Source organism: Mixophyes fleayi, chromosome 11, assembly GCF_038048845.1.
Source record: "Mixophyes fleayi isolate aMixFle1 chromosome 11, aMixFle1.hap1, whole genome shotgun sequence".
Classification (NCBI taxonomy): domain Eukaryota; kingdom Metazoa; phylum Chordata; class Amphibia; order Anura; family Limnodynastidae; genus Mixophyes; species Mixophyes fleayi.
In genome coordinates, this window is record NC_134412.1 from 97,498,300 (window position 1) to 97,514,093 (window position 15,794).

Genomic DNA, 15,794 nt, shown 5'->3' on the forward strand with positions numbered 1-15,794 from the left:
AAACTGCCTGACCTCTGACCTTTTGTCTCCTGGCTTTGAGGCCGGTCTACGTCCATCTTACCATCACAATTCTATTGGAACTCATTCTTATTTTGGGGCAACATAGACTACAATTGGCCATTGCCTGATATCACTGGAGAAATGCCAAAATAAGATACACAGTGACTTATCTTAGATATTCTCACTCCTTTTATCTAGTTTCTTGGAAACTAATTATTTTTCAGAAACACAGACAGGTTAGTTTGTATGTAACAATGAACCAAGTGACTTAAGGTCAGTAATCACATGACATTGGGTAATACTTAAGTACAATAATTTAAATCATTGAATTGAAACCAATAGAAGAGGGTGGTGAAGCCCACCCTCCAAACTTGACCCCCGTGAGGCTGGGGGTACATATATTATTTATACAGCGAGTGGCTCTGGCTTTCCTTAAAAAAACACAGTATCCTGACCTGTCCAAAGAGATATCGCCTGTTGTGGAAGTAACAAGATTTATTTCCGTGGCCACAATGTGCCAGATATAGCTTTTGAGTTTAGGAGTTGAAGGGGGCAATGGATTTTTCCAGTCCTTGGCCAGTACACTCTTGGCTGTAGCCAAGATATGGGATGAGAGTTCCTTGTGGATCTGGCACTTGTAGAACATTCTTTACAAGGTCCCAGTAAGGGGTAATTACAGGGCTGGAGCACCAAATGTGGACACGTGTACCCCTGTGACCACAGATTCTCCAGCATTAGGGGTAGACTCAGGAAATCTCTTATTTAGCCTGTTGGGGGCATAAAACCATAAATTATATATTGTGTAAACTTTTTCCCTTATCCTGGTGGAACTTTTTGCTATCTCAGCTCTCGCCTGTCCATGCCTCCTCATCTGGTGGAGGTCCAGGGTCTCTCGCCCATTCCCATTCATGGTGGTTTCGGCAGAGGAGGATGGAGTCAAATAGGAGCATCGAGAGAAAATATCATTCCCTTGATGAGTTGGATGGTGGCGGAAGAGGAGCTCTAAAAACACAGGGGAGAGCTCAGGAAGTGTCTGATTTTGCTGCTACTCCTAATAAGTGACTTCTATTTGTCCACATTGCCAATATTTTAGGAAAATATACTATAGAATTAAAGTGGAAATAAACTTTTATTTAAAATTCCATGTACAGGGAATTAGTAACATAGATATTTTTACTGGTCACAATACGTCTACAATATGCCATGATAATTACCTTAAACTGGTGGCATCCCGCTGTATATTTTGCAATGCCGAGACTGAAGACAACGGGAAGTTTCTGCTCTTATTAAGACAAACCAAGTGCATCGTTCATTCTTCTGTGTTGATAAACAACTATTATTATTAATCCTGACTTATAGGGTGCCAAATGTGATCAGTAGCGCCACACAGAGGACAAACAACAAGACAGTACATGGTATAACAGTACAATACAGTGACCAGGAGGAGGGAGAGGTCTGGAGATGAGAGGTGGGGCTGAGTTTCGTCTGCATAGAGGTGATACTGTAGACTAAAGGAACTGATGGGTTCACCCAGGAAGGCGGACTAGAAAGAAAAGAACAAAGGGCCAAGGATAGAAATGTGTTGGATTCCTATGAGGAGGATGGATGGGGCAGAATAAACCACAGACAGAAACAGAGAAGGAGCGGTTGGTGAGGTAGGAGGTGAACCATGAAAGGACAATGCCAAAAAGGCAAAGGCCCGAAGAGGTCTGTAGAGTGAAGGGGATTGAAGCCAGATTTGAGAGGATCAAAGAGGGAGTTGTCAGATAGATATATGGGCAAAAAGCTGTAGACAAGGCGCTCAAATATTTTGCAGGCAAAGGGGAGAAGAGAAATTGGGCGGTTGAGAGTGAGGTGAGGTTAAGATTGTTTTTGGTTTTCTTTGAATGGGTGAGCTAAAAGCATGTTTAAGGCCTTAGGGGAAGATGCAGTGGAGAGAGACTGATTGAAGAGGTGAGCAAGGGGGGAGCATGAGGGGGGGGGGGGGAGCAAAGGAGGAGAGAAGAGATGAGATCCAGAGGGCAGGATAAGAGGGGTGAAGAGGATAATATAAGAGAATGGACTTCATCATCCAAAGTGGGGCGGAAGGAGCACAAGAGTTGGTGTCTGAAGGGAGAGAAGGTTTAACTAGTAGTGGTGGCAGAAGAGTGATGGGAGGAAGAGATTTCGGGGTTGATTGACTCAATTTTGAAAGTGAAAATGGAGTCCAAGTGAGTGTCAGTAAGGGAGGATGAGGACTGTGAAGAGATAAGAGACTTGAAGAAGGATTGTTTAGCGAGGGAGAGGGTGGAAATGTAGGATGAGAGGATGTACTTGAAATGAAAGAATTCTGCCAAGGAATGAGGTTTCCTCCAGTGATGTTCAGCGGTACGTGTATATTTTTGAAGGAACCGGATAAATTTGGAGTGTCAAGGTTGGGGTTTAGAATGGTAAAGGTGGACAGAAGAGGGTGGGGCAGCAGAGTCAAGAGCGATGGCGAGGGTGTGGTTTAAGGGCGAGGCAGCCTGGATGGGGCAGACCAGGATGGACAGAGGGGAGAGGAGAATTTCAAGCAAAGAGGACAAAATAGCAGGACTAAGAGCATCAAGTTTACATCTAGTAAAAGTTGATTAGAGCATGGGGAAGGGTCCAGGAGATGAGGAAAGGGTGAAGGAGAGGAGATGGTGGTCAGAGAGTGGGAAGAGAGAGTTGGAGAAGTCAGAAAGAACACTGATGAGAGAGGACAAGGATAAGGGAGTGATCGAGACAGTGGATGGGGGAAGAGGTCCACTGAGTGAGGCCAAAGGAGGAAGAAAGGGACCATGCATCAATGGGGATGTTAATGTCACCTAGGGTGATAGAGGGGAGGGAGTGGGGAAGTCAAGCCGCAAAATGTTCAAGAAATTGGGAAGTGGGACCAGGGCTGCAGTAAGTGACTGAGACATGAAGATGGATGGGGTAGAAGAGACGGATAGAGTGGACTTCAAAGGAGACGAATGAAAGGGAGGACTCAGTGGGGATGACACGATAGGTCCAAATAGAGTATAGAAGGATGCCCACCCTGCCGTCTGGATGGTCACCAGGTCTGACGGAGTGGGTGAAAGTGAGGACTCCATAGGTAAGAGAGCAGGGGAAGCAGTAGCAGTGGCAAGAAGGTTATGAGAGTTGGAGATGGATAGAGGGCAGTTTGTGCGGATGGATCGGAAATTCCAGAGAGCACAGGAGAAAGGGAGAGAGGGAAGTGGGGAGATACGAATAAGAATGACAGGGTTCCTGGTGTGTGGTGGAGGGCTGGATCTGGGACGGAGATGAGGGCATGGGGTGAGGATGGGTATTGGGCAAGAGTGAGGAGACGGTGAAAGACTAAAGGAGTAGAGAGTGGAAGGATAGAAGGTGGAAGGATGGACTAGTAAATGAATGGGTGAAGGGTGCAGTGGTACTAGGAGGGGGATCAGGGGGGAGAGATGAAAGACAGCATGAGAGACAATAGGATATGAGATGGCTCAGATTAGTTACACAGTAACAAACTGCAGAATGAAAAAGCAAAGTTGAGAGATGGATTCATGAAGCAGCTAAAGACTATGAAACACAACAGGGATAGTATTATAATAAAACAAATCTAAGTAAAGCATCAATGGATACAATACAATACCAAGGAGGACAGATCAAAAACTCCACAAAGAAGCAGGGCTTAAAGATGAATGGTCACTGCTCACAAATTCTGGTAAATTCAGTAGATTAAGGTAGGTTCTGGGTACGTTCAAGTAAGTTCAGGATATCAGAGGATGAGGGAAAGTTCAGGAGGGTCCAAGGGAGAGGACTGAAGTTCCTGGAGAAACTATCAGGCTCAGGAGACCAGGAGGTATATTTACAAAACTGCGAGTTTGAAAAAGGGGAGATGTTGCCTATAGCAACCAATTAGATTCTAGCTGTAATTTTGTAGAATGTACTAAATAAATAACTAGAATCGGATTGGTTGCTGTAGGCAACAATGTACCCCCTGGCTCCAAGGTGGTAGTTTGATGGTGAGCAGGTCAGGACATAGGCATATGAGGACTAGACCAGACCAGGACTGGAGCAAGATCTACACATGGTGCTGACATATCCTAAACTGCAACAATTGGACTTTGCAAATATAGAGATTAGTTACATTTTGTATTCAAGCTGCCTCTGCTTAAAATTGAAACCAACTTTTTCTGTGACTTGAGGACACTTTGAGGATTTTTGCTTTAATTTCTGTTTATTGTTTGTACTTCCTGTTTAGATTAAAATAAACGGCAAAGAAAAGCAATAAGATAAGAGAAGTCTGGTATTATTACAACAGAGTATAGACCAGGAGACTTGGTGTATTAGATGGCACAGGGAGGGGGGAGAGTGGGGCAGGTTTCAGTGACCCCCCCTCTTTAATCCGCAGTTTCAGTCTTGTTGTCCCATCAGCTGCTCACCTGGAGGGAGGGACCAGGAGATCTCGTGTGAAGTGAGAGAGGCCACACCTGAAACTACTACCTGAGAGGGGGAAATCCGGACAGCAGTCTCTGGGACATAAAGTACAGACGGTGGGGGCCCTGAGACATCGCTGCGCTCTCTGAGACATCGGAAGGGTCTCTGGGACATCACTGCGCTCTCTGAGGGGTCTCTGAGACATCGTTGCGCTCTCTGAGACATCGGAGGGGTCTCTTGGACATCGCTGCGCTCTCTGGGACATCGCTGCGCTCTCTGAGGGGTCTCTGGGACATCGCTGCGCTCTCTGAGATATCGGAGGGGTCTCTTGGACATCGCTACGCTCTCTGGGACATCGCTGCGCTCTCTGAGGGGTCTCTTGGACATCGCTGCGCTCTCTGAGAGGTCTCTGAGACATCGCTGCGCTCTCTGGGACATCGCTGCGCTCTCTGAGGGGTCTCTTGGACATCGCTGCGCTCTCTGAGGGGTCCCCAGGGATTTAGCCAGGAACACCCGGATCTACCTGCAGGGGAGGACACCCTCTATACAGGACCCCAGTTACCCCAGAGAAGTAGGGCAGGGGGTTATCCCTGTCTCCCCCAGATAAGACATCATGAAGGACTCCGATTCTAATATCAAATACAACAACAGACCACAGGTAAGTCCGGAATTACACAGTGTGTTACCCCATGTACATATAGTTACATTGTAACGTGCAACTATGTATCTGTCAGTCCGTGAAGGATTAGATGTGTGTGTACAATCTATGTATCAGCCATCTATCGGGAACAAATGTATATATCTCTATCTAAATGCTGTACTATATAACATGTATCAGTACATTAATTATATATATATAATATATATATATATATATATATATATATATATATATATATATATATGTGTGTGTTGTTATACATTTACAGATCTATGTCTGTCATTGCATTTGCTGAGTGATGACTAGTGCTCTCTGTTATCAGCTATTTTCTGTGTGTAGGAACAGACATCTCTACATCATTATTTCCAATATCTGCAGCTCTGATTAACTCTTGAAACTGTTACATGAATATGTCATTAGTAGATCTTATAAATCCTCTTGTAATATAGGTGTATTATAGGTGTAGGGGTCTATTTGTAGCTATTATAATGCATTGTATGTTCTCTGTACAGATGTTGGTGTTTTATAAGTAGTACTATTATTATTATTATTAATCTCCCAGATTGGGGGGTTCTGTACAGTATAGTATTGTGGTATTTGTACTGCCTGGCAGGCAAACATTTGGCAATACTCTGACCGGTGGAGAATGTTCTGGTTGGTAGTTTTACTTGTGCCTTTCCTGCTGTTGTTGAACTACTAGTCCCAGCATAGTGTGCCATCCACTGTAGTCCTATGCTATAAATAGAGAACATGTCCTTGAATTTTTATAAAAGTTGTGTAACCTTGTTCAAGCCAACAGCTGGGCAGTCGTTTTACAGCCTCATTACCTGCAGGAACTGCACCCTGACCTGGAAGTAATCTGCAGTTCCCTGACCAGTTGTTCAGTGCCCACTGCCAGATGGCATGAACACTATTGGTGAATGGGGTATTTGTGTGCATTAATCACTCACCATAGACCTAACATTAAGCAGTTACATATTGCTGTAATATGATATAAACATACTGTAGTATGACCCATCATTCCCAACAATCACATTGTGAACTTGCCGTCGCTTAGTTATGGGAATACTAACGTTGCAAGGAACATTCCACAAAATGCGTCTGGTGTCATTATTGTCCCCCCCCCAATCTGAATTGTCTCACTAGAAAAACAAGCAAAAAGCATAAATAGATCCTGTGAGTAATGGACTCAAGATGAAAATCTGACTAATCAGCTGGATCGTAGTATCGAGCTGTTCTGTGGACTTGTGACTCATTCCCAAACAGCGTGTGATAAATGTAATGACTTGTTTAGGGAAGAAAACCTCCGTTATAATCAGGATAAACATTGAGCAGAACACACATGAAAACTTTACATCTCTCAGATGTAGTTTGTGATTATTACCGAGCATCGCAGATGCTTTATGCTTTTAGGCCGGTATCAGCAGTTATAGAGAGTGAGAGTCTTGTTGAGGGAGACAAGGTAATAACAGATCATCTTAATAATTATTTTTTCTCAGTGCTCACTACAGAAGGAGCTGGGAAGGGGCCACAGTTAAGTTACAAGTATACTCATAAAAATGAGGTATATACAAGAACATTTACAGAGGAGAAGGTCCTGACAGAGCTCTCAAAACTGAAAGTGGATAAATCAATGGGGCCAGATGGGAAACATCCAAGGACACTAAAAGAGCTTAAGGGGTTCTGGTAACACCATTAGCAGAATTATTCAACCAGTCAGTAGATACAGGAGTAATTCCAGAGAACTGGGAAAAGAGCGACTGTAGTCCCACTACACAAACTGAAAGCAGAGAAGAGACAACTACAGACCAGTGAGTCTTACACCAGTAGTAGGGGATTGATGGAAACACTGTTATAAGAAAGAGTTGTAAAATATCTAAAATTCAGTAAGTTACAGGATCCCAAACAGCAGGATCTACTGGGGGGAGATCATGTCAAACAAATCTTAGAGTTTTTGAGGGCACCTTAGGTCAGTGTTGGCTAACCTGTGACACTCCAGGTGTTGTGAGACTACAAGCTGGGACTTGTAGTTTCACTGCCTTAGGTTAATAAATGGGCAGACTAGATGGGACAAGCGGTTCTTATCTGCCGTCGCATTCTATGTTTGTATGTTTCTTTATGGCGCTGTGTGTGCCCAGCGTCATAGTTCTAGAGAGAGGGCAGCGTTCACCCAACAGAGGTCTGTTTTTGGAAGTGTGCAGAAACCTGGTACTCGCCATTAGATTTGTGCTAAAACACAGGCATTGTGTTGTCCTAAACAATAGGTGTATAATGTATAGCCCAAAGCGCTAACTTTTTTTTTTTTTAAAGCCGCTTATGTAGAGCAGTAACGTGGAATTGTCTGTTCTATTCTAACCATAGGAACTCTGAGAGCACCTGAACCTTGTGTGTTTTAGGTACGATGTCTGATAAATATAAATGCAGTTGCTTGTATTGAAAGAACGATTGTTAGCTCTTCTCAACAGGGTTGAGTTTGTGCCTGTACCAGGTTATATGGGGTTCTGTGTGACCTGGATTTTTCCCACCATCATTCTTAAATTAAATGACCGTTTTTCATGCAGGATTGTTTTGTGTCTCCAATTAAAGCGATCTCCAAGAACAGCAAATGTTTCCATATAATGAGAAGTGTAAGTAGACCGTGGCTGATAGTGATAGTATCACACCCAAGTGGAATTGCACAATGTGTGAGCTGCCGTGATAGATGCACATTAATACAATGTCACAATAATCATGTGAGGTCTATTTGTGCTGCTCTGGGTGACTGTAAATACCCTGCGCACCATATAAGTGTCCGTTTGTCCCCCAATACTTGTTTCAGTAAAAGCACCAGCCAGAAACACAATAAAGCGTCTGACCAGGACCAAGACGGTGAAACAGGCGAGTGAGCGGTTCTGCCATAGGGCTGAGGCACATGGGTGTAAGTGGGGGGAGGTTTGGATGGATGACTTGTTGGCATCTACAGAGCGGTCATTCGGATCTTCTGGATGAAGGACTTGGCATGAGCTGACCCGGGAGAGGTCGGGGCAGATTCTTGTAATCGGGGGAGAGCTGGCGAATTTTAGCCCGACGGCCAAGACTCGACTCGGCAGCCTACTAGGAACTTATTAAATGGAAATAAATGTAGGTGGCCCAGTGACCCAGCCCAAGCTAGCCCAGTATTGGACCGGCCTGGGGGGCAGATGCCACCCTACCCCAGCCTGTACCTGCTTGTAATGTTATAGAAAGGGTTCATCTTGGTCTGACCACTGGGACGTAATCCTCATTTCTAGCTAATGTAGCCTCTTGAGAGCGAGTGATAGGACTGGGTCATAAAGACGGACGGCTATCGTGTAGATAAATGCCGCTCTTGGTGTTATGATCTTGGTATACCGAGCGGCAGATATAACTTTACATTCTGTCCCTAACCCTGAGGAGTGGGCGGCCATAGGTGTATAACAGCTGGATATGATTTAGTCCTTCACAATAACATCTGCCCATAGTTACCGCCTGATTTCCAGGGACAGACTCGGAATTTAAAGATACGTTTCTGTTTTTTCATATAGAACTGCACAGTACAACTCCTTGTATTGCGGGTACTGGGTGCAATTCCTTCATATGGACTTAAGAAGTTCAGATTTATTATAATGAAGTATTTAAAAGCCGAGAAATGACATTTTAATGATGTCCAGTAAAAGATATGGTGAGTACAGTTCACCAAGATCCATGTATACCGTACCATATGGCAATTATTTAATAATGTAGGTAAAGATCATATTAATCTATCATGTATCATATTAAGTCTTCACTGTTCCCCACGGTGGTAGAGGAAGGGTCACATATCTGCCCGCTCCGAGGTGACGGAGCATCTTGGTGATAGATGGTAACCAGCGTGTAACAAGTCCTCTCCTCTACCAAACAACGCTGCAAATACTTCTCTCTCCTGGAAACTTATCAAACCATTAACTGGTTCTGTCCAAAATGTCATCCTCCATCAGCGTTTGTGCACCCTGCCATTTTATGCCAATAATTTCGTCATCATCAGAGTGTGTGCGCTGTGCATGTATGTATGTATGTATGTATGTATGTATGTGTTATGTATGTATGTATGTATGTATGTATGTGTTATGCATGTATGTATACATATATATGCATCTAATTGCTCCATTAACTGTACTTAGGATGTAATTCCAGACTTAATTAGGTCATAGGAAGGAAATGTGGAAATGACATAATGTTTAATCATGAGACAGGTTACAATATTACCACAATTAGGAACACACAAACCATTGTAATCAATATGGCGGGACTTTCCTGGGGAAATACTGATCTTGTGGACCTGTATCTGGAGAGGATTGTGGGCCTGTGCTAATAAGTGTTACAAAAACACACAGCACATTGTTTTCTAGAAATCTAGAGACACTATTGCATTTTTTTGGGGTAGGTATGGCTGCTGTTATAGACTTGTATCCAAAGGGGCACAGAGAAGGGTATCTGCAATTACTAGCTATAAAAGAAATTCCATCACTTCCCTTGTAGTCACAATAAGTATGTGAAAATTAGTGCTCTCCCCAAGTTGTATAATTACAGATGAGTCAGTTTTTCACAACAGTGTGTTTCTAAGTTTTTAGCAGACTATTGCAGGCAAAAGTCCATTTTTTTTATTAGTAATACCAATAGGTTTTTATACCTATCATAATGTTTTAATTAGCAAATAATCATGGGTGTGATTCCTACCATGGCCTTATCTGTGTGGAGTTTGTATGTTCTCCCCATGTTTGCGTGGGTTTCCACTAGATGCTTGGGGTGTACACTGGTAGTTAACTGAGTTCTGATATACATACACATAGGGTCCATTGTTGTCTGAGTGTGGTAGTAAATTTAGATTGTAAGCTTCAATGGGACAGGGACTGATGTGAATGATTAGATATTCTTGATACATCACTGACTACTATGATTGGTGCTATATAAACCATGATATTAATATTGGAGGGTTGTGTTGCCTATTCCAGAATTTCACTGTTCATCTCCTGTTTGTTGAAAAGCAAATTCTGTTAAACACTTACAGTAGATAAGAATCAGCAGATCAAGGGTCAGCGGATACATGTGCGAGTGTGTTGGGAAAGTCAGTATTCTAGCGCCAAGTAGGAGTTAAGTCCACGTGGATGCGAATCAACATCTGCTGGTTAATGGAAAACCATCCCACATTGTGTTATGACCCTCTGTAATTAATTACTTTTGCACTTATTGAACTGTGCTGCACAGGATGATAATACCGGGACGTCAGATGAACGCTGCGATGCTTGGAGAGAAGATAGCGCTATTAAGATGGGCGTCTGATCTTTAGTTTCATAGCTACAGTTTTAGGAACTAGGCTCTGAATTTTAGATGTTTAAAGGAATTGCTCTGTGTGCCTCATAATGTATTGTACCATATTACACCTTATCCGATATAAGTGTACGCTGCTCGGGTTGTATCATAGTAATGCTTTGGCCTCACATCTTCATCTCCCCGGGACTTGATTCTTCGTGGACATGTTGGGTGGCACAGAACACGGGATTCTGTGAATTTGGTGCATCCAGTCGCTGTGACTTTTAAAACAACCCCACATCATCACCCCTTCCACCACCGTGCTTGATAGATGTATGAGGTTCTTGTGGGGATACACTGGACATCAATGTTCTAGAAATCTTATGTTTGGTTCAGATGCAACTTCCAGGCTACCCTTACATAAAACCATCCTTGTTGGTTTTGATTTTTGATGGTGAAGTCATGAACTTTAACATCTACCGTGTTGAAAGTCCTGTAGATCTGTGGATGTAGCTTTTCGGAGCATCCTATGCTCTGGAGTATTGGATGAATTTCCTGGAACACTAATTCCTTGGAAGATCGGCAATGATCTACCATGTTTTCAATTGTCAATAATGTTTCTCACTGTAGAAGGACTGACGTCACATTGTTTGGAGATGGGCTCAAAACCCTTTCCAGAACGATCTGCTGAAGGTTCTGCCTTTATATAGAGGCGGTACCTCTTCCTGATGACCAAATAATGACTGGTACCTGATTAGGAGAGCCTGTCTCAAATTATCTTGACCGCTATGGAAGCGGTAAGAGTGTACTTACTTTTTAATTTTATTGGTTAAATGTCACGCGAGATTGAAATGATCAGATTTTAGGATTTGGTCAGGACTAGATGATTGATTGTTATATAAAAAATAGATTTGAAAGAGGGTGTAGCTCATTCTTCATCCCATAACTGTCCTGATAGGAAGAGACCATACATTGTTCTGTGGCCATTGTCTTTGTTTATAAACGTTTTGCATGGATCTGTGGATATAATGTGAATTTTATAATAAATACTGTAGGAGTAAAACCGTTCTGATTCTATGTGACTGACATTGTACATGTTCTCCCCATGGCCACCCCTGAAATACCTTTTATACTGTATTATGTTCATGTTATACCTGTGTCGTTGGCTGTGGTTTGTCTGTATGTGGCCTGTAATCTTCAGTCTAGAAGTGATGTTGGCTGAGTGATACCTGGGGGTATATTTACTAAGCTGCGGATTTGAAAAAGTGGAGATGTTGCCTATAGCAACCAATCAGATTATAGCTGTCATTTTGTAGACTACTAAATAAATATGTAACCTGGACTCTGAATTCTAGAATCTCATTGAATTTACGGCTCTGTCATCAGTTCTCCATCTCTCACTCCTACATAAGCTGCCTGGTGCTCCCCTCAGCTCAGGTACAATGACACCTCATAGACTACTATAGATCTCTGCTCCCTAAATCATCATGGCCAATGTATGATCTACCAAAGTGTAACGTCTGACCAAAGTATTGCTGTGTAAATACAGATAATTCCATCTGTTTTATACAGTATCAATGTAGATGTAGCACATATGTAGATGTAGCACATGTGTAGATGTAGCACATATGTAGATGTAGCACATGTGTAGATGTAGCACATGTGTAGATGTAGCACATGTGTAGATGTAGCACATGTGTAGATGTAGCACATGTTAATCATACGTGACGTCCTCACAATACTGTGTGTTTTTGTTCTCGCACACACATGTGGAAAGGTTTCAGCAGTGACCGCTCCTGTTTATATGTAACAGATCCTTATAAGACTAGACCTTGTGTGTTCTCAGCCTGGGGCGTGACACTGAATCTGCGTATATTGGTGATATGTGAAGCTACAAATACATTTTACGGTCTGGTTCTGGCTGGTTTCTAACACTCCCGCTGCTCTCTCTTTCTCTCTCTCTCTCGCTGCAACAAGACCATATACTGCCACAGCGCTCGTTCTGTACACAACTGTTGTCCTCTTCACTGTTCTGCTATATTATATTAAGTCTTTATGTGGCTCTCTACATATTACACTACTCTCACTCACATCACTCCTTTCTCCAGAGGAGCTTACAATCTATATTCTCCACCTTACAAACACTCTAGGGTTAATTTTGTCACCAGTTAACCCAGCAGTATGTTCTTGGAGTAAATGATCAAACGGTGACATATAATATTTAACTTAATGCTAATTTGTTTGTAAGCACTAACTGTACGTTCTTGAACAGGGTTTTGGGTGTATTGTTTGGGGGATAGAGTCACGCGCTCTCTCTGGGGTCTCTGATTCTACTTGTTCCATCAGTCTCCCCCAATTAGGGCTTAGGGCATGCAGAGATTTCCTTATAATCTTCTATACACAGTAATATCGCGGCTTCCACTCTGAGGACTTATATTGGTATTTATTGATGTCTTATTGAGGAGGGGTCTTGGCTGTTGGACACCTTCACTCATGGAGAGCAGCCAGTAAGCGGCCTATCAGTCTGCTTGGAACCAGTGACATCACTGAGGCACTAACTAATAAGTGCTTAATTGAATCAGGCCAGACAATGGCGGCCTCCATTGTGTAGGCAAAAGGTTCACTTTAAGCCCAACACTAGGATGAAGCTATAAGGGGAACTAACAAACTGTGTATCCTACGTCCACAGTGCAGTGATTCCTATCTTGACTCCCCCCCCCCCCCCCCAGTCATGTTTGTTTAGTTGTTATATGTCCCTCTCTGCGATTGGTGTCCTGATTGGATATTGATACTAAGTGATCCAGTGACATTGTACAGACTGTATGACAGATACAAGGACAGATAGAGGCTGAGGGGTCATCATGGTGATCTGTCATCCACACCTCTCCCTGAGCAGCTCTCTGTTCTCTCAGTGCTGCCACATTCCTGCAGCTCGGGCCTGGCCGTGTCCTGGGCTATGTGATGCCGTCAGACCTGTTTCTCTGAATGTGACACCGACGTCCTTGTGTAACTTAGCACTGATCAGCCCTCTGGAAACACCACTATGTTAATGTACAGTCAGATACAAGGTGCAGGCGGCGGAACTACCTCATGTCTGTCAGCTCCTGGTATACAGAGCTCTCGCTGTCAGAACCCAGTCTCTGCTTCTCATATATATATATATATATATATATATATATAATTATATTTACATTTTCATCTATTTTTATTTTAAACTACATGGCTAGATTTTTGAATACAGCATTTAATTTTTAAAATATTTATAAAAGTAAATTAGATAAAATTTTAAATTGCATCGATTACAGATTTTGTGGCAATACATAAATCAGACGGGCCGTGAATGCAGAATTATGGTACATTTATTTCTTGGGACCTTTTTTGTTTTTCATTATCCAGGTGTCATGAAGCTCATTAGCTCATTAAGGGGCATATTTAAGAAAAAATGGTATTGCACTATCGTGCACTTACAGTGTAATTTGGTCCAGAAAGTGTCCAATGCAAATTTATTAAAGTCCCATCGCACTGATGAAAATGACTGCTTTTCACTTCAGATCGTTTTTGGGAGCAGTCACCATACAACAGAATGGTGACTGCTCCTGGCCGCAATCTAACAAGTCCCGAAAAAAACATTTTTTTTCAGGAACTTGTCATGTTAATGTACCAGCTGCAGCTGGCGTACATCATCCGAATTGAGGAAATCTAATGCTGTCAGCTCTGCTCCGGAGAGCAGAGCTGGACAGCGCATGTGTGGAGGGATCACATGATCCCTCCCTGTCACTCAGCGCTCTCTCTGCAAAGATAGTTGCAGAGACAGAGAGAGGATCTGTGTGCGCATGTCCAGTTCTTGGAACTGGACATGCGCAATTGAAGAATAAAAAGAAGACCCGGAGACAGTGCTTCCGAAGAGGGGGGGTAAGTATGATTGTTTACATCACTGAAACAGCAGTTTTTCGGCACTGCTGTTTCTGTGCACGGCTGTACATAAATGTGAGAAGTAGTTCAATCCTTATCATTGCGATAAGGATTGAAAACTACTTTTCACTTTATGTGAATATTGATAAATGTGCCCCTAAGGGTCATTAGCTAAGATCCCTGATTATCCTGTGTGATTTGCAGTAATGGGCGATATCTGTATGATGTCACTGGTAGGAGGGATGGCAGATTTTAGCCCAGGGAGCAAGACTCAAATCAGCAGCTTATTAGGAACGTTTTAAAGTTAAAAAAAAGTGCAAGTGACCCAGCCCAATGGTAGCCCAGTATGGGACCGGCTCGGGGGAACAAATGCCCCCCTGCCCCTGCTGGTTGGCAAATATATTAATGTCAGACACTGGGTGATATTTTATTCTATCTGCACACTTTTGAGCCAGGAGCCGTCAACCAGAGACAAAGTCCGTCCTGAGATCCTTTCTCCCCAAAGAAATGCGCAGAAAAACGAGCAGAGCAGAGATATCTGTATGATCTTCTATACACAGTAATATCGGCGCTGTCCAGTGATAGGTGTCAGTCGTACAGGTATCGCGGCTTCCACTCTGAGGACTTATATTGGCGTTTATTGATGTCTTATTGGGGAGGGGTCTTGACTGTTGGACACCTTCACACATGGAGAGCAGCCAGTAAGCGGCCTATCAGTTTGCTTAGTGTAATATGCGTCAGTGAGCCAGACATTGCTCCAAATCCAATCTCTCCCTCTGAATCGTATTTTTAAGGCTTGAATAAATGATCTTCTATTTAGGAAGTGAAATCTCCTCTCCCTAATCTACCAGTCAGAGGGGCACATTTATCATTAATCGGCAAAAGTGAGAAATAGTTATCAATCCTTCGTAGCAGAGCTGACAGCATTAGATTTCTTCAATTCGGATGATGTACGCCAGCTTCAGCTGGTACATTATCAAGACAAGTTCCCGAAAAAAAAAATTTTTCGGGACTTGTTAGATTCTGTTGAATGGTGACTGCTCCCAAAAACGATCAGGAGTGCAAAGCAGCAGATATCCATGATATCTGCTGCGATGCACCTTTTAATAAATTTGCGGAGGGCACATCGGGACTTTAATTCCACGGTAAGTGCACAATAGTGCAATACCGTGATTTGTTAAATATGCCCCAGAGACCTGTAGCTGCTGATAGCCAGGTCTGGGGGGACGGGGTGTAATTCCGGTTTCCTGGAGTCTCTGTGTCATTCTTTGATCATACTGGGGAATTTTTTGGCCCTGAAACCGCTGGTGTTTCCTATCCCTGTTTCTTTCACTTTTCTATCCCCTGAGGCTGAAGAAACCCAGAGTCCTGTGTTGCTAGGAGTCCTTTCTCCTGTTATCTTGTCCTGAAGTGACTCCTCTTCTAGATTATTCCCTGTTAACTCCTTCCTCTTCCTTTGTGTAGAACTATAAATACAGGCGCAGGATGTTCCTGATAACGTTATGTAACTGTATCG

General features: G+C 43.0%; 1 protein-coding gene across 1 annotated transcript in view; it reads left to right on the top strand.

Moving 5' to 3' along the window:
- Positions 1 to 4,750: 4,750 nt before the first annotated feature.
- ST14 (ST14 transmembrane serine protease matriptase) overlaps positions 4,751 to 15,794 on the top strand; it is a 36,035-nt gene continuing 24,991 nt past the window's right edge. Inside the window, exon 1 of the mRNA XM_075190555.1 lies at positions 4,751 to 5,077. Coding sequence (XP_075046656.1) covers positions 5,033 to 5,077 — 45 coding nt within the window. The 5' untranslated portion in view covers positions 4,751 to 5,032. The remainder of the gene's footprint in view (positions 5,078 to 15,794) is intronic.